The 19,711-nt window shown below is 47.9% G+C and overlaps 1 protein-coding gene and 1 long non-coding RNA gene across 3 annotated transcripts in view; one reads left to right on the top strand and one right to left on the bottom strand.

Moving 5' to 3' along the window:
* IFFO2 (intermediate filament family orphan 2) overlaps nucleotides 1-3,924 on the bottom strand; it is a gene marked incomplete at its 5' end in the record, with an annotated part of 45,286 nt that extends 41,362 nt beyond the window's left edge. For both annotated transcript variants that reach the window (XM_083512692.1, XM_083512693.1), the window contains one exon: nucleotides 3,200-3,924. In XM_083512692.1, the coding sequence (XP_083368818.1) occupies nucleotides 3,200-3,924 (725 nt within the window). The remainder of the gene's footprint in view (nucleotides 1-3,199) is intronic.
* On the top strand, nucleotides 3,823-18,563 carry LOC310711195. The gene is made up of 4 exons (XR_014528370.1): nucleotides 3,823-3,961; nucleotides 14,664-14,904; nucleotides 15,814-16,663; nucleotides 17,392-18,563. It is a non-coding gene; the product is annotated as an uncharacterized lncRNA (long non-coding RNA).
* The last annotated feature ends 1,148 nt before the right edge of the window (nucleotides 18,564-19,711 follow it).

Here is a 19,711-nt window from a genome sequence, read left to right as displayed (position 1 = left end):
CCCTTCACTGTTATCTGTGGTAAACAGTGAATCTTTGCCTAACTCTTTGAGCTCTGGAGAGTAAGAACTGATGTACTATTTATTACTTATATCCTGCTCTCTCTTACTCCTGCCCCCATCCCAAATTTTGTAATTGCCTGATAGTGGCATATCTTCCCCTCCCCCTTATTTATCCTCTTCCCCAATTGCAGATTCCCTCATCTCTCTCCCCCAGAAATCCTCCTTATTTATTAATTTGAATATCCAATTCCTACTCTGCAAACATTCTTCTGAATATCAGGTACTGGGATAGACAATGGGTTGAAGTTATCCAGAAGCATCTGGTGGCTCAGTCTTAAGACAGAAATAGACTAAGTGAACTTCTGGCAATCTTTGTGACTGTACCTTTATTTCAATGTCCTTTTCTTTCTTTACCACCCCCTCTCTTTCTGCTCCATTCCAAGCTGGCCTCCCTACTCTATTTGTGTACTCCTTTCCAGCATATTTCAGTCCTCTCCCTCCCCCCATGCATTCCTAACAGTCTCTATTCCCTCCCCCCCTTTTCATTCATCCCCATGTCCCTACTGCCCTGCTCTCCACCCCCACTTCTTCTCTCCTACACTACAATCTTTCATCCCTGACTTATTTCCCTCTCTTCCCCAATTCCCACTACCCTTCCAGTATCTTCACTTCCTCTGTCATCCTCCATCCATTTTCTCCTCCCCTTCTTACTCAGTGTTTCCCTTTCTTCACTTCCTCTTCTCCACATCCCTCTACTCCCACTCTTATTCAGCCCTTCAGTTTCATTCATTCCATTCCCCAGCTGTATCTTTCTATCCCTCTTCCACCCACCCACCCTTTCTCTTCTCTCCTACCTCCTCCACTGCATTTCACCTTGAGCCCTTCTCCCCCTGCAAAAAAGCTTCCAACGTCTGGGACAGGTGGGGGGGGGGCAAAAGGAAGGTTAATATTCCTACATCATTATCCCCACCACCACCTAAACCCATCCAATGCTAATTTGCTAAACAGTCTTGGGCCTATCAGAGGAAAGGCAGAGTAGGAAGATAAGTAAGTAAAGAAAGAAAGAAATATACTATCCAAACCCCCTCCAAAGACTCCAGAGGGCTAGATCCATTGGTCAGGGGGGCAAGAGGCCCTCTCTACTACTTTCACTATAAATGTACCAAAGGAAAGGTTAACTATATCAAAGTCCCAATCCTATGCACTTACCCAAGAATAAGCCCATAACATACAGCAGGACTTAGCTCTGAGTAAACGTGCATAGAATTGTGCTTCTAATAATAGAGATGAAATTAACCTTCCGGATGAACAACAATTGTTTAGGAAGGCCAAAGGAGCTATTTCTTCCTAAACTCCATCCACCCAGCTGACATTTTACTAGAACTGCAAGCATACATCCCTTTATAAAAAGAACCTTTGAGAGTTAAAACCCCATTTATTTTATGTGGCCTTCTCTTTAACAAGAGAGAGAGAGCTATTTTAAGATGGATAGGTTTTCTATGAGTACAGGAACTTTATGATACTGCCTATAAGTAGCCTATATTTTTTAATGATTGTTAATGTTGCTGCTTTATGTTTTTGAAGTTCTGTTGAGTTTTCACACTACAGAAAATGCCATAAGTGGAGCTTATGAGTGATGTGGAACCCATGTGGTCCTCTAGATACTGTTGGATTCCAACTTCCATCAGTCCCAGCCAACATGGCCAGAGTTTAGGGATGACTATGGGAGCTAAAATTCCACCACATCTGGAAGGGCATAGATTTTCCATCTCTGATCTACAGGAAATGTACCCATGCAATCATTTCCAATCATACAAAAAGTAAATGAGTGAACCAATAGACATAAAAGGGAAATGCATTTTTTTCTAATACAAAGTATAACTAAATCATAAGATGGAAATGTAAAAGGATGGATATTAGCCAACCTTCTGCCCTCCAGATGTTGCTGGACTCCACCTCCCAGCAGCCAGCAAGCCTAATAGTCAGGGATCCTGATAGCTGTGGTCTAGCTACAAATTACCCATCTCTCTGTCAGAAATACAGTAAAAGTTTGTATGCAGCACTGGTCATATCCATAGCAGAATCATTGAAATTAATGGACATGATTAACTAGCATCCATAAAGAAACAACCAACAGCTGCTTCAGATGTCTTGTGAAGACTTGCCAGAGCTTTCCAATGAAACTGGCCTCTGTTTTAGGTGTCTAGTTTTGTTTCTGATTAAATGATGAAAAGTAGTGGGGGTTTTAAAGACTGTTATGCCTCTTAAATTATTCTAGGCAATTTCTAAATTCTTCTAAATAAGCTTAGATCCATTAATCTTGGTGGGTCTGCTCTTAAGACTTAGCTGGAATATAGCCCAAATATCTCCACTAACACCACACTCTCTCCCATATGTGCCCAGTTTCCTCAGGTGCCACAAGTGCTCCCCATAAGAAAGACTGCTTAGGACACTCTCCCCCACCCCAAATCAAGAGTCCTATTCCAACCAACTTCCCACAATCCTCATGTCCCAACCATCCCCCATAATCCACGTGTCATCCCCCCTCTCACACACAACACTTACAGATTCAGGTGGATAGCCTTGTTGATCTGTCATAGTCATAATAAATAACAATATGAAAGATGAAAAAATATTTTTTAATAATTCCAGTGGCACCTTAAGGATCAACTAAATATAAGTTTTCAAGGTATGAGCTTTGGTGTGTAAATTCTGAAGAAGTGTGTATTACACACAAAAGCTCATACCTTGAAAGCTTCTATATACCGGTAGTTGATCTTTAAGGTGCCACTAGAATTATTAAAAAATATTTTTTCATCTTTCATATTGTTATTTATTATAATACTTACTGGTCATCCCCCACACCCCAACCACATACATGTCCCACTGATTGAATAATCCACTCCCACACAAGCACAGACCATTCCCACACACATCATTCCCATACAGACACAATTAACGTGTTATCCCCCCCACAAACCATTAACATGTCCCACTCACCCCATAATCCACGCGTCTTTTCCATACCCACAAACTGAACATTCACGTGCCGCAGCTACCCCATGATTCACGTGTCAATCCCACACACACACACACACACACTGCCAACTCGCGAGTCGGGGTCCTCTCCGGCCCCGCCCCCCCCAATATCCACGTGTCACTCCCCCCCAGCCCATTCCCGTGGCGGCCTTCCACCCACCTCCTCTTGTAGTCGTCCCTCTCCCGCTTGACTTTGGCCAGGACGTTGTAGAGGGCGCGGATCTCGGGCGTGATGGTGTCGATCTGGACGCCGACGCCGTCCGGGTGCACCCAGGAGACGCCGGGCCCTTGCAGGGTCTCCAGGCCGCCTCCGCCCGTCCGCCTCACCTGCGTGTAGCTCCAGATGGTGCCGGGCAGTCGGCTGTAGTGCTGCTGCGAGGAGTGGTGCGACGGCGGGTGCGAGTGCGAGTGAGGCAGCTGCGAGGCGGGAGCCGATGCCGGCGGGAACGAGGAGAATGAAGCCGACGACGGAGGAGGCGGGTGAGGAGGAGGAGGAGGCCCGGCCGCCGCCGCCGCGGACGGCACGTAAGGGGGCATGGAGGGCGGCACGGGGTCCGTCTGCACGGCCTGGTGCCTCGGGAAGCGCTTGTAGTGGAGGCGCCGCTCGCGCTCGCTCAGCTGCTGCGCCTGCAGCTGCTTCTCCAGCAGCCGGTTCCGCCGCTCCAGCTCGTGCACCTTGGCCAGGAAGCAGCGGAAGCGCACGTTGAGCCCCTTCAGGAGGTGGATGTTGGAGCCCAGGTCGTTCCGCAGCGCCGCCGTCACCGGCGGGGCCCCGCCGACGCCGTCGTCCATCTCGCCCCCGACCCCCGACGAGGAGGCCGGCCCCGCCGACGCCGGGAAAGCCCGCGCCGCCATCTCGCCGAACAGCATCGAGTTGAGCATCATTTTAAGCGGCGTCGCCCTCCCTTTATCCTTCACTGAGGTAAAAAAATGTTTTTTTAAATATCTATATCTATTCCTCTTACCACACGGGACGTCGCCTTCCCTGATATTTTTAATATGCAAATGAAAAAATATATAAGTTATTTCATTCTTATCGTTTGAATTATTCGGCCGTTGGGATCCGGCCGTTGGAGCGGTAACGGCCGCCGCCGCCGTGGAATTCAAACGCCCGAACGTTCGAAACGGCCATCCTCGCAGCTTCCTCCTCGCGCCGAGGTGAAAATGGACTCGATAGGGGGGAGGGGGGAAGAAGAAGAGGAAGATGCGCCGGCGCCGCCAATGCTGCTGCCGCCTCTGCAGTGCTCGCCGGCTAACTAACCCAAAAGGCGGCCACTGAGCGGCTTGGGGTTGGCTGGTGGGGTGGGGACTGCGCGGAAAAGGACCCGCCCACTCCGCAACGCCTCCTTTTTTTCTCTAGTCCCTTTCCTATAGCTTGAGCACGCCCCTTCTGTCTCTTAGCCACGCCCTCTCCTCCCGTTCTCTTTTCTATACGCCTGTCTTGGCCACGCCTCTCATTCTTTTATGCAGCATTCCTCCCTCTCAGCATCGAACCGCGCCTCAGACTCCGCCCACCCCCTTCCCTCCGCGTTGCGGTCCTCCGGCGTGCGCCTGCTGGCCACGCCCCCTCCTTGCGCGGCTTGAGCTCAGGCGTTGCTCCACGTGGGCCACGCCCACGTCGCCCGCTCTAACCACGCCCACGAATCTGCGTGTGTTGAACACGTGCTGCGTGCGGTGGGTTTCTACGTTGAGTTAAAAGGGGGTCAGGTTCGTCCGGGATTCACATCGTGGCTGCTCAGTGGTGCTGAGGTGCATGAACTCTGAGTATGCTCGGGGACATTTTTTGTTTTAGCTGTGCATGGCCCCTTGACTCATGCTTCCCTCCAGTTCAAGGTAAGCCAAAATCACATATAGTTAAAACCCATTGGGTTCAATGGCCGGCTGGATCGCCAAGGTCATTTTTCCTGGAACTTTGCCCTCTTTCCTCCCCCTTTTACATTTTTAAATATATATATTTACCCTCAGCATAAAGCTGAATGCATACTAGTTAGATGTGCCTAAGTTGCAGGCTTACTGTTCAGCGACACTCAGTAGGGGGAACCTGGGGTCTTCCACGTGGTGCTGAACTGCAACTTCCATCATCCCTAGCCATTCGTCATGTGGCTGGTGGGTGTTGTAGTCCACCAGCATTCTCCACGCTGATCTACACCAGCACACTATATCTGGAGCTAGCGTGACCTTGAAGCTGGGTAAAGTTCTCTCTTTTAATGCAGCAGACTGCTAAGAGAGGTCATGCTGCGAAAGTGGCTTGCAGTCTCAGAATGCTTTGTAGTGTTGGAGGGGGCACTGGGGAGGAGAGGTGGAGCTCTCTTGGGTCACAAGCTATTGTAGCTGTACCCTGGAATAATAATAATAATTTTTTATTTATATCCCGCCCTCCCCAGCTGGAGCCAGGCTCAGAGCAGCTAACAACAATACATTTTTGAACTGGAAAAGAACTAAGAGCCTGCTGGATCAGGCCATTGACCCATCTAGTCCAGCATCCTGTTCTCACATTGGCCAACTAGATGCCTTTGGGAAGCCTGCAATCAGGATATAAGCACAACTGCACTCTGCCCACCCGTGATTCCCAGCAACTGATATTTAGAGACATGATGCCTCTTTGAGGCAGCTCCTGTGCTTTAGATGTTAACACTGATATGGGTTAGCTGAGTACTCTCTGAGTCAAATACAGACACCAGGTATGCATTGGGACATGCTAGATGTTATGAGAAGCCCCTGTTTTTGCATACCCAAGCAGGCAGCAAATCAAGGGCGCTGTTTTCCATTTTATCCCAAGCCCCTGCAAGTCACCAAACACGACCAGGTGACTGTGGGCAGGCTGCGCTTGAAGGCCTGGACTACAGTTTTTTTAAAAAAAGTCTGCTTTCATCAGAGTGGAGATTCACCCCCCAGCCTCCAGGCTGTTCCCCACCACATTTGTTGCCCCCCTCTCCTCTCTCCCTCCAGCTGCACAGAAGGAGCATTGTGTTCAAATGGAGAGGCTGCCTTTCTTTGCTGGCTTCACCAAAGCCTCCCGCAGCCGCCACTGCTGACGTACTAGGGAGCTGGACAACTTGGGCATTGTGAAGTTCACACGGGACATTAAGAAGGGGGGCTCTGAAGAAGGCACTTGTTTTGCTTCTGCTTAAAAGCACATCAAAGCTTGTATGGTTCACTGCAGAGGCACTGGCATAGTTTATCTGACCATTAACAGGCTTTAATTCTAATTAAAATCCACACGGTTCATTTTTCCTGCAGCAAACACACAAGTATGTTTCCTCACCAATGTTATTTGGTTGCAGCTCCTGTCATAGTAGCCTCATTTGCCTCAATTTCTATGGAGTTAATAAATGCCAATACAACTCATAAACGAAGTTTTGGAAAACACCACTGCAATCCTCAATTCTTAGGGAAGAGGCCATCCCAGCAGCATGAACTTGTCAATCAACCCTTTGCTTCTCATCTAGGCACTGTAACAGCCCCTGCGCCATCTGCAGCCATTGGTTGAGTGTCTCTGATGCCATGGAATGCTCAGCAATGCCCATTTGGTGAAGATGCAACCAATGATAAGCAGCGTACAGAAGTAAGAAAAGTGGAAGATCAGTTTGAGCAGAAAAAAAAGATAAACGAAGCAGGATCTTGTTTCGGGAAGTTTTCTGTGCTATGGAAAGGCAAAAGAGCTTGGGGAAGTGGCAGGAGCTATTGGCCAGGAAGCCAAGAGAAATTGAAGAACAGGTGACTTTCATGCTAGGCCCCATTTCCACATTCCTTTAAGGGTTCGCCATCTCACACTAACAAAGTCTGTGATCTTCCACTTGAACTTGGGGCCTTATTTTGGTCATTTTGGTTTGAAGAAGCAGAGCATGAATTGTCTGGGAGGCATTTGGGGTTTGGCTACTTTAAGGCGTAGCACTTTCTTTCAGGTGGAGAGGCAGTGTGTGCCTTGTGCGTTCTCAGCATACCTCAGGCAAGGAGGCTTCCATCATTGTTGTTCTGTCTGCTTGCTGAAATAATTGCACTGGGTGGGTGTGTTAATCCAGATGAGAGAAAGAGGTATTACATAGAGGCGTATGTTCTTCCTGTATGGAGAAATTAGGGTGCCCTGTTTGCTCCAGCAATGCCGTGTTTTGTGGTTTGACAGTAGGCTGGGGGCCAGGGTGGGGGCAGTATCCTTCTTGTGCACTGAACTGCTGGCAGTTAAATGCGAGGATTTAACATGTGACCTTCCATCCTAGAGTTGCCTTTAGAGAACTTCTGGAAAGTGTTAAAGAATTAAAAGTTCTTGGGAAACCCAAATCACCCGCCCAGAGAACAGGCCACTGGTTGCATCTCTGCATGATGTCTCAATCCAGTCAGCCACTGTGGAAGGAGGTCGTTTTGACCACATATCTGTGTTAGATGCAATTGTTTTATCCATCAAACACCCAGACAGGCTAGAGTCATCTGCCCTCAAAGGAGGCTGCCTGCTACATCTCAGCATGAGGAAAGTTAATCCCAGACAATGACAAGAGAAGCAAATGCACAGGCAGTCAAAATCCTGGAACTGCAAACAGGTTTGGAGGCTGAGGCCTGGCTTTTTTGTCTCCATCTCCCATCTATGAGTCCTTTTTATGTGAAAAAGTACAGAAACCAAATGGATCAAGATTGCCTCAGCCCAAGCTCTCAGTTGGTAGGTTCAATTCAAAAGGATGACACAGAGTAGGAGACAATAGAGACCTTTCATCTGGTTAGCGTTTTAAGCCACTGCCTAATTGCATTATGGTCTCATTTCATCCCCTGACAAAGTGATTGAATTTCAATTAATAACTCTCGGAAACAATTCCTTCCACTGAAGTCCGAGTGACTTTGGAGAAACTAAAAGCTTTGTCTTGCGAAAGGATCCATCCGGTCGTAGATCAGATGTGCTGTTGTTGAGCTTATAGAGGTTAGAAGGGACTTTTTCAGTCTTTGACTTCTATGGAGTTGCTGCCTCATGAACTGCCCCCGTAATTATTCAGGATGTCCCTAAAGCAATTCCATTATACTTTTGTGGCTGAGAACTGCTGATCCTCACCAATCACAGATAGTAATAATGATGTTCCCCGTTGTTATCTTTTCCTTCCTGGTTTTCAAGGACTAAGTAACCCTCATGTTCAAGTAGTAAATTCTCTAATTAAGAAATAAAACAGGCTGATTCCATTCACTGTGCCCACAAAGACTTGGTAAAATACCAAGAGACTGACTTCCAAACTCCAACTGTAGGAGGTATGATCTTTAACATATAATTGATGGGTGTTAATTGTTGCTGGGGTGGCCAGTGCAATAAGTACGTTTCAGAAATACATTTGGTAAGTGTACCAAGGTCTGGTAATTAGCAGTGAAAGGTAAGAGTGGAATCTCTGCATTGAGAGGCAGGACACTTCCAGTGACCTAATACTATGTGTGAGTTTTCCTGGGGTACTGGAGAGTGCTGTGCTCAAGGGATTTGTGTGGTTCCCCCACATCATGGCAATTATTGCATCTAACTGTACTGTAAAATTTGACGGAAGCTGCAGAGATGTAGCCTGACGACAGTCACGGGTGAGGTCCATTGTGCGAGAAGCTAGTTCCAGCTGAATGCCACCTCACAAATGACATTTACTGAGCCCATTAGAGGGAGGAGAGGTCTGTCATGCCTGCACACTGGAACATCCATGCATCCAACAACATTTCTGTTGCACTCAAATTATTTGTGTTGGGTTTTAATTGTCGTGAAATCAGTTCAGATTGCATAGGAATATCAATAATACGGGAACGCTCTTCCACGAGAAGCAGAGTCAGGGCGTGGGAAATCAGGTTCCAGAACAAGAGGATAATGGATTCATTTCAGCCATTAATTCCAGGCTACACCTCTTGTGTCTAATTTGTCAAAAGCAAATGGTTCAGGGGTTCCTAACGATCCGGGCCCAGCAACTCCTGTGACCTTACTTGGAGAAAAAATGTGTGGCAAAGCAAGAAGGAATGCAGTGCCCAGACAGGAGCGGTCCAGCATGGGCAATGGACAAGAACTTGCATGTTCTGAGGAAGAGCACCAATATGACTTCATCAGTTGTGGTGACTCAGAGCCCACAGCCTCAAAAGCGGTGACTTTATAACATCAATTCTAAAAGGCGGCGCCTCTTGTGTTCTTCTCAGAGCCTTTTTTCAAACTGTCAAGGTGGGAAGAAGGAAAGGTGGATGAGTCACACAGGTGATCCAGCCTCACCATATAAGGGATAGGGCTTTGGTATTTCCTGGAAGCATCGCCCATAATTCAGGACCAAGAACAAGAGAATTTGCTGGTGGGACTGTACCTGGCTCTTTCACAGATGCAGAGATAACAAAAGAGCAAATGACATCACCGGCAGCTTGACTCACGGATAATCTGGCTACCAACACAACAAACAATATGTGAGCAAGCTGTACAGGATTTGGCCGGGACTTGCAAAGATAAAATTTAAGACTCTAGAGAAAGCAAATGCTGAGAGTGATAACCAGGAATGCAGTGCTGAGAGCTGGTTTATTGGCTAATGGTTTTTTTTAACCTTTTCAGCAACTAAAAAAGTCCACCTGATTAACTGGCCTCAGATCGCTTGCATGAAGAACAGTTAAAGCTACTACAGATGGCAAAACGTAATCTTGGAAAGGCTTCTACTTCTCTCATAAGCATATGGGCGTAGCCAGGATTTTTGTTGGGGGGGGCAGAACCTTAGTTTGCTATGGATTTTTATTGATGGGGGAGCAGCTGCCCCTCCCTGCCCCCTTGGCTATGCCCATGCATAGGCAGTAGAGCAGGATGCCCCTGTGGATTAAGATTCCACATGAGCTCCAGCTGGTCAGGGATGATGGGAGTTGTAGTCCAGTAACATCTGGAGGGCCAAAGATGTGTTTTATTTCTATAGTGTGCTTTAATTGTTCAAAACAGTTATTGCCTACTATGGAAGGTTGGTTATTGAAATTAATGAATTTGGCTGAGATGGCACAGCTGACATGTTTAGTTAGAGAAAAATCATTGTTGACATTTATTATTGATTGGAAACCCCTTATGGAAAGGAAAATGAGCTTGTGATATCTGGGTTTGAAGACTGAAAAGGGTTGGTTTATGGAAAGTAGAAGAGTTGAATGCTATTATGGAGCAAGCAGTTTGCATAAGTCTAAAAAGTTGATGGTGAATAAGAAGTATTTTCTTTTTCCTTATTTTCTTTCTTTTGGTTTTAATGTTTAAAATGCTTGGTATTTGATGTTAACATTTCTATACAGTGGTGCCCCGCAAGACGAACGCCTCGCAAGACGGAAAACCCGCTAGACGAAAGGGTTTTCCGTTTTGCAGGCGCTTCGCAAAACGAATTTCCCTATGGGGTTGCTTCGCAAGACGAAAAAATCTTGCGCGTCCCCGCGGGTTTTTTCCGCTCCCCCCCTTTTCCTAAGCCGCCTATCAGCTGTTCCGCTGAAAAAACCGCTTAACAGCTGATCAGGGAAAGCCGCTAGACCGCTGTAGCGCTAATCAATGGGCTTGCTTCGCAAGACGAAAAAACCGCTAGACGACGAGAATCGCGGAACGGATTCTTTTCGTCTTGCGAGGCACCACTGTATTGCTTTTTCTTTGTTTTCCCCCAAGCTTTAATAAAGACAGCTCCCCCCCCCCCAAGGAAACGGAAACAATACCCAACCCCCGCCAGTTTAAAAGGCCATAGATTGTTTCATTAGCCAAAAGGGGCAGATGAATGTTTTTTGCCTCATTCATTTATTAGACTGGTGCCTAAATGATGGGAATTGGAGTCCAACAGCAGAGATGAGTCCAACAGCTCCTAGAGGGCACCAGTATTTTACCCCTAGTGTAGACAATACTGAGCTAGATGAAGCAAAGGTATGATATGGTCAAAGACACCTCTCTATATGCCTATGTCTTTAAGGGGAGAGCCATAGCTCAGTGGTAGAGCATCTGCCTTGCATTCAGAAGGTCCCAGGTTCAATCCCTGGCAGCACCTCCAGATACCTGGGAGAGATCTCCTGCCTGAATCACCACTGCCACTCAACACAGACAATACTGAGCTAAGTGGGCCAATGCATCTAAATATCAAGCAGTTTCCAGTGTTCATTTTAGGTTGGTGGCTGTGGTTGTATGGCAGAGTTGGATGGACGAAGGGGCTGACTGTGCAAGTGATACCTGATCTGCCAGCCAGAGCTAGCAACTTGACCCAAGGCTGTCCAGAAAGCTTCTGGGTCACCTTGGTTCTCTTACATTTCAACTAGGTCTTTATTACATTTGTTTCCTATCCTAACCTTGGAACCCAAGATGATGTACATGTGGTTCAGAGGCAGGCACCCATCCAAACACTTATCAGACTCCAGACCTCCAGAGTTTTAGCCAGGCAGTGTATAGGGATCTTCAAGGTTCCTGGTGCCTAAGTGGTGAGACATGACCCACTACCAAGTTGCGACCTGATCTAAGCTGGGACACAACAGCAGCAGTACAATAACAGTAAATGGTAAAAGAACTAGACGACTCTTCTAGATCCTTAGAAGACTGTGCTCTAATTAGGAATGGGTGAGACATGCTTGGATGCTTCCTCTGAAATTCATAAACCAACAACTAGATGGGTGGTGGCAGAAGGTGTTATCCCTTACACCACAGCTATACAGATATGTCAGAACAGGTACAGACTGAGACAAGGACAGCAGCCATTTCCTCACTAACTTTACTGGACAGGTTGATGGACAGCTTGATGTCTAAGGCAAACCTCGCCCACTCATCATCATCTGGAAAAATTGCTCTACATCAGGCCAGAGGGCGACACCATGATCCAGAATAACCCAAAGCAAACGTGTTTTTTAAAAAAGGCGCTGCATCAGCAAAAGTTGAGTCAGCTAAATTCTGGGGTGTCTCCTTCATAACAGCATTTCCTAAGATCTCAAGTGTGCTTTTAGGGCGATGGCCAAGGGTGGAGTAAGAAATGCCATCCCACACCCAGCACCCCATTTCTTCCCATTCCCATTCCACAGGAAGAGTCATGATTAAGATAGGGATCTTCTTCATTGCACCACTGCAGTCTTCCCCAACCTGGTGACCTCCAGATGTTTTGGACCAAAAATTTAGTTGTGCTGGCTGGAGGCTGATGGGAGTTGTGGGTCTAAAACATCTGGAGAAGGGAAGGCTGTCCTCATCGGGCCTGACAGCCCTACAGCTCAAACCTATCTGAAGAAATCTGAAGTACTGTCACACCACACCCCCATCCTGTTGAGTAGACAGAGGGAGAAGCCTGGGGGGGGGGAGGTGTCAGAAACTGAAGAGGCAACAGAGTTTAGTGAGCAGGTAGAGTCCGTGGCACAGAGAAGTCCGGAAGCAGAAGAAGAGGCGAAAGCAGAAGAGGAGGGAGGCCAAGGGGCAGAGATGAGCCCAACTGGTGAAGAAGCCAAGGCATTCCCCCCTGTCCTGCTGCAACAAGCTCTCTTCCCCACTGGTCTCCCAGAACCAAGAGAGGTATGAAGAGGGAGGAGGAGAGGCAGGAGCATGGTGGAATCTCAGATTGCTTGGGAATGACCCAGGAGAGAGGAGATTTAGGCGGCTGTAGGAAGCCTTCACAACTGCGTCACAGGGTCAAGACCTACCAAGAAGAGTTGTTGTGTCCATTAGACCTGGCACTCCTGAGCTGACTCTGTTTCTTCTAATAAAGAGTTACCGTATTTTTTGCTCTATAGGACGCACCGGACCACAAGACGCACCTAGTTTTTAGAGGGGGAAATCAAGAAAAAAAATATTATTGCGCACAGCCTGTCCGCTTCTCCCAGAGCTTCTCGGGGCTGCGGGGGAAGCCCGGGTCCCCCCCCCCGCCCCAAAGAGCAAAGAGGCCAAGACAGCGAGCGGGATCCATCCCGCTGGCTGTCTTGGCTTCTGCCATAGCCGCACAACCTCTCCAGCCGGGAGCTAAACCTCTTCCGCTCGCTGCCTTGGCTTCCTCTTTAGCCTTGCGCAGCCTCTCCCGGCTGGAGAGGCTGCACGCGGCTATGGCAATTCCCCGACCTCCCGCAAAAGCCCACAGGAGCCGCGCACCCTTTAAGGAGCTTTTCTACAAGGAGGGAGAAGGGACTGACTGGCCACGTCAGTCCCTTCTCCCTCCTGGGGAAAAGTCTGCAAGCTATGGAGTGAAAAATACAGTAACTTCACTTATTCTGTGTGATTTGCTCCTGACACAAGCTATGATGGCTGTGCTTTGCCTCCATGGTCAGAGGCAAGAATGCTTCTGAATACCAGTTGCTGGAAGCCACAGGAGGAGAGAGGGCTTTTGTGCTTGAATCTTGCTTGCTGGTTTTCCTTTGGGGCATCTGGTTGGGCCCTGTAAGAAGAGGATGCTGGACTAGATGGGCCATTGATCTGATGCAGCAGGCTGTCCTTATTTTCTTAAGTTTGAGGCAGGTGTGGAAACCTGAATTAGGTGTGAGCTGTTGTAGCCTAGCAGCCGAGAAGCTGAGCCGCAAACCAGCCAATACCCAGTTCAAACCACCCCTTATCAAGTGGACATCAGGGAAACCATGCTGTCATTGCTTCGGCAATGGAGTGGTAATATTTCCCTATGTTAAAGGCTCACTGTAAGGATTAAAACAATATATGTTAAGCTGCAAGAATGCAGATGCCCCATGTACAAATAGCAATCCTAATTCTCCAGGTCCTTGGCCTCATTTAGCCAGAGCAGTCAGGCTTGCTCATCGGAGAGAGGTATGTTCATGCTTGGAGAAACCTCAATGTATGCAGACATACAAAATAAACTTTTTGAGGCAGCGGGGAGCCAAGTGGCACCCCTCTTCCCAAAAGATTCCAATAAAGATTGATGGTTGGAGGGGAGAGAATCGTGAGGGTGAGACGGCAACAGCTCTTCAGGATTTCAGACAGGAGTCTTTCCCTTTTTGGACAGAGAGCAGGCCTTCTGCATTGGAGCTACAGCCCTTCCCTTGTGTCCATCTAGCTCAGTATTGTGTATGCCAACTCACAGAAGCACACTAAGGTTAAAGTCAGGGTTGTCTTCCAGCCCTACGTGGAGACAATGCTTGGGACCAAACCTAGGACTTTCTGTGTGCAAGACAGGTGCTCTACTACTGAGCTGTGGTCCATGCCCTAAAAATAAAGCAAGATCCTAGTCCTCATGGTTCTCAGTAAATGGGTGATTTAACCAAAAGCATGGGAAGCTGCCTTATACGGAGCCAGGCTATAGGGTCAATCTAGCTCAGCCCTGTCCACACAGACCACCTGCAGGTTTGAGGGATTATAGGCAGGGTGATGCCACTGAGGGTTGAACTTGGGAACATTGCATGCAAAGCAGGGGCTGTAGCTGTGTTCCCCTCTGTGGCTTCCCTCTGATGCCCCTGTGCTTCTGTCTCTGTTTCGTTGCAAAGCAAATTTGGAAAAGGCAGTGGGCAGGGGGTGGGGAGGGCAATTTCTAGCTGCCCAATTGTGCTGTCTGGTTAACCAAAACACAAGCACAGATGCCCATTGAACAAGTTGGTGCAATTTTCCCACATGTGTCTGTGGTTCATCCTATTAAACAGGAGCACCCTATTAGGCCTCCTTCAGCATGTTTTTGTCAGAGGCATGTTGCAACCTCACCTGCCCCAATAAGGCTGAGATCTTAATTACTTTTTTTTTTTTGCAGGCATCAAAAGACATCTTTGGAAGCAACCCCATCCCTTTGATATGCCCAGATGCAAATAAAGGGAAGAAAAAGAACTGGGGAAAACAGCTGACACAAGTCCAGAGATTTTGCTGTAGTAATCCAGAAAAAGACACTGCCCCACCCTAGGCTTGGGGTGGATTAACTAAGAGATGTGGGGCTGAACCCAATCCTGGAAGGCCACAGAGGAAAACAAATTCTCCTGGAACATTAAAATGCCTAGGTAAGCACAGCCAGGTTAATATATGGTTTGTCCATTTGAGACCACCACCCACGTTATTTTGTCCGGCTCCCAGTTGTTTCAACAGGTCTTGTACTAGAATATTTGGATCGCCCTCTTCAGGGATTATTTAGCTGTGGTTCCTTCATTGCACAGCATTGGACTAGATCATCCTTAATGTCCCTTCCAACTCTACAATTCCATGATTCGATTTTCCAATAAACCGTGCCCCTAAATTTTCCCAATTTAAAGTACTAATTCAGTTCTGCCAACTATTCCAACTAGAGCCTGAGACCCGTCTGATCTTGAAGCTGATCTCCCAAAAGTTTTGCATCTGTTCTGACTCAGTTTTATTTTGCGGTTTCCAAAGCTGAGTTGTCAAGTTCAGGCAAATTGCACAGGAGCTGAGCTACCTAGATAAAAGTGGGGGGTGGGGGAGGGCCATAGCTCAGAGCACATGCTTGGCACATCCAGGCAGCATCTCCAAGTAGAACTGGAAGAGACCCCTGCCTGAGACCCTGGAGAGCTGCTGCCAGTCAAAGCAGACAGTACTGAACTAGATGGACTAACGTTCCAGTATAAGGCAGCTTCCTATGTTCCAGACACTGCCAAGACACTGAAGAATTGTATCAAACCAGAGCAGCAACATAGCTCACCTCTAAGGACTCACAAACAGACCTCCCAAGTAAGCTGTCGAGTCAAGTTATCATCTGTTATACTGCCCAGGAGCTGAGCTGGCTCAATCAAAGCTTGTTGGAGCAGCAACTCATTTGCAAAGGTCACCAAGGGAACTGTGCTGGATCTCACCGGCTACACGGCTCCTGACTACAATCCTATCTGCCTACACACTATAGATGTGAGCAATGCGGCTTCTCTGGTGTCTATGCAGCTCCTCATTATCTCTTTTGCTAGCAAAGCTCGGCAGATCAACAAGCACAGATCAGAACATCCCACCAGACTAGAAAGGCAACAACATGAACCATTGAGAATACTTCACGGATTTGGAACTGCAGTCTGAATCGGAGAACAAGCTTTGTGAAAAATAAAACACCATCTAGTGTTACTGAGTCCTCACTGAGATTTTGAAAGCCAAGGGTGGAACCTCGGAGTGAAATTGGCACATTGTGCTGTTGTGGAGCTCCCATTCACTCTCAACAGCGCTTGTTGTGTGCCCCTAAAAAATCTCCATGTTTGGGGGATTCAAAAACTGGTTTCAGCCAGAAATCTCCACCGTCTCCTTTATGTTTAGGAGCATTAGAAGAGACAGCTGAATCAGGCCAGTGGCCCATCTAGCCCCACATCCTGTTCTCACTGTGGCCAACCAGATGCCTGTGGGAAACCACAGCACTCTCTCCTTCTAACCATGGAGGCAGAGCAAAGCCATCATGCTTAGTAGCCATCAAAAGGCCTCTCCTCCATGAATTTGTCCATTCCTCTCTTAAAGCCATCCAGGTTGGTGACCCATCGGCAGGTCAGCTGTCTGCTTCATGAAGTCATCCTTTCTTTTCTCTGTCCCAACATGCAACTTTGTTGGCTGTCCATGAATTCTAGTGTTAGGAGAGAGGGAGGAGAACTTCTGAGAACAGCCTCTGCCAAACTGGTTCTTGCCTTGCCAGATGTTGGACTATGACACCCATCAGCCCCAGCCTCATGGACTGGCAGGAGTTGTGGTCTGAAACATCTGGAAGGCGCTGGGTTTGCAAAGCCTGTGTCAGAAGGAAGAGGATATTGATTTGTAGCAAGCTTTACTTAACTACTTCAGGTAGGAATCTGGGCCTGGAAGGGAGAAGCAGACTTAAATTCCTTAAGAAGGTAATGGAGGGCAAAATGGGCTCTTACATAACCATTCTTTCATCTCCCACACCCCTTGGGATAGTGGGAGAACATTTAAAGCCACATGGAAATCCTCAGATAAATCATTCAGCAACCCTCCACCACACCCACCCCTTGGGGCTTCCTAAGAGGGGAGGGGAGGATTCCACGTTATTAGGCACGAGAGTTGTATAGACTCTCTGTAACACATTCGTATGTGTGTTTGTGTGTGTGTTTCCAGTTGCTGTTGGTTTAGCAGAATTTCTGCAGAAATCAGAGCCTCGCCAGGAGATGGGAGGACGAGGTGGTCTGGAGAGGAACAACTATGAAGAACCTCTTTAGAAAAAGCACACCAGATGACAGTTCAGTGGTGTGCGGTCAGTGAACTAAGGGGACTAGGCTAGCCCCCTAAACGTTTCCCTGACGCCTCCTTCCCAAAGCCTGGACAGCTTCTGCCTGGCTTAGGGAGGGAGGTGCAATGCTCACATGTGTGACATCGGGACATGTGCGGCATCCCCCCTCCCCAGTCACCCTCGCAAGTTTGCGCCTCAGGCCCTAACTGTTCCCCTGTGAAAAATTTCACCGCACACCACTGTTACAGTTCCGGGCATGCACCTGGGAACTTGCACAAACAGAGGCTCCAAACAGATAAAAGGCCATCTTGTTAATTTTTTATAGGTGTGAGCTAATAAGAAATCTTAGGGACGACTACAAGGTTTCAGAATGAGAGAGAGACGCTCCACCACCTCCATTGGCTGGTTTTCAGCATCTGTGAGCATTGCCTCACCCAGAACAGAACTGATGTGACTCTCTGCAGCTCAAACTTCAAGAAGAGACGTGCTGTCAGAATCATGCCCACAGAAGCGCAGAAAGTGGAGGCAACCCAATTGCAGCAGCATGAAGGATAGGCCTTGGCCGCTGTTGGGGGGGGGGGAGAATACTTAGGGGTCAAGTTAACGAGCAGCCCAGCTTGTGTAACTCTGCAATTCCATAGTAGTGCAGAAAGTTCGCAGAAAGGGGTGTTGGACGCAGAATTCAGCTTCTGAAAACTTTTTAAACCCAAAGATTCTGGTCTGGGCGACACAGCTGTGAAAATCGGCTTGAAAGCATGTGAGCCATTGAAACCTCAGAAGCAGGAGATGGCAGCCCCATAAGATGTCCGTAGATGGGGTTGCTAGCAAAGTCAGTTGAATAATGCAAATGGGAGTCCAGAGAGAGAGAAAATTCTGGTCACACTTTACTGAGGAAACAGAACACAAACAGTTTATAATTTGAGGGAAAAGGAGCAGTGAGGAACAGAAAGGCAGACAGCAAGAATGACCTTGGCCCAATCTTTCAGCCTGATGTACATCAGTTCACAGGGGACTAGTCTCTTCCCTCCCTCTTTCTCAGTTCAGCCAAGGGCAGATGTCATTATAGCAACTGGGTGTTGAAGCCTCACTTCAAGGCTGTCTCCATGGCGCCTTCCGCAAAAAAGCTTAATGAGCTGGAGCAAAACCCGGTTTCCCAGCCGTTGGCCGCTTGCACCTCAGAAGGATCACTCCCAGGCACAGCTGCGATGATGATACAAGAAAACCGACGCAGAACTTTGCTGCATCGACGGAAAGCATCCCTCTTAGGAGTTTAGCACCAAGCCCTTCCACCACCACCTCCTCGCCCACGACACACCTTTCCTGACCACAAGCACTTGTATATGCAAAAAATTTCATACACTCCTGAAGAGAGATCCAGACAACATCTCGGTGTTGGCTCTTGCTGCTGGAGGTGGAAGGCTTGCCCATCTCACTGCTGTGCCCTGCTTCTCTTACAGCAGGCCGCGTATGAAATAAAACGCAAAGTGTACGTAGATTCATCAAGCGGTTCCATGTGAATACGTGTGACTTCAACATTCGTCTTAATAAATCCCCCGCATGTTAATTAGCTGACCAATGACAGGGCTGAGGGAAGGGGTGTCTTGTCTTCTGGGCAGCTCAGGATTTCCATACACTGCCCAGGCTTGCACCTTGAGGAGGTCACTTTGGTGCTGTTAACACAGTGGTTTGACTTCACCCCCCAGAGGCACACTCCATTGCCTCTTGACATAGACAGATGGCAACAACAACAGCTTAGGTGGGATAAGCAGATACATGCAATGCTTTTATTTACCATATTTTTCCGTGTATAAGACTAGGTTTCCCCCCTAAAAAATAATGTCCAGAATTTGTGGGCATCTTATACATGGGGGCCATCTGCCCCCATTTTCTTAAATTGTAGTCCCCCAAAATAGGGGGCATCTTATTCATGGGGGCGTCTTATAGACGGAAAAATATGGTATCCTTACATCACAGTTACATCGCAGAGGATGGCTAATATGTGTGTGTGTGTGTGTGTGTGTGTGTGTGGTGAGTGAGAGAGCTCTTCTCCCAACATCAGGCCAGGGACAGATTGACTACATGCCCACTAGGAAACAGAATGACTCCAGACAGCATTCAGAGACACCTGAAATGCGATGTTCAGAAACAACAGCAGTCAGAATTCATTCATTTATATACCCCACCTTTCCTCCAAGAAGCTCAAGGTGGCATACATAGCGGGGAAAGAATGTGGTCTGGCATCCAACCTGTCAACGGGGCACTGCTGAATGATAGCATGAAGGTCTGCAACAAACACTGCCTCGAAGTGGGGCAGGATCTGTGGCCATTTGTTGTTTAGTTGTTTAGCTGTGTCCGACGCTTCGTGACCCCCTGGACCAGAGCACGCCAGGCACTCCTGTCTTCCACTGCCTCCCGCAGTTTGGTCAAACTCATGTTGGTAGCTTCAAGAACACTGTCCAACCATTTCGTCCTCTGCCGTCCCCTTCTCCTTGTGCCCTCAATCTTTTCCAACATCAGGGTCTTTTCCAGGGAGTCTTCTCTTCTCATCAGGTGGCCAGAGTATTGGAGTCTCAGCTTCAGGATCTGTCCTTCCAGGGAGCACTCAGGGCTGATTTCCTTCAGAATGGATAGGTTTGATCTTCTTG

The sequence above is a fragment of the Podarcis liolepis genome, assembly GCF_965112155.1.
Source record: "Podarcis liolepis genome assembly, chromosome: 7".
Lineage (NCBI taxonomy): Eukaryota > Metazoa > Chordata > Lepidosauria > Squamata > Lacertidae > Podarcis > Podarcis liolepis.
This window is presented reverse-complemented; position numbering and strand designations above follow the sequence as displayed.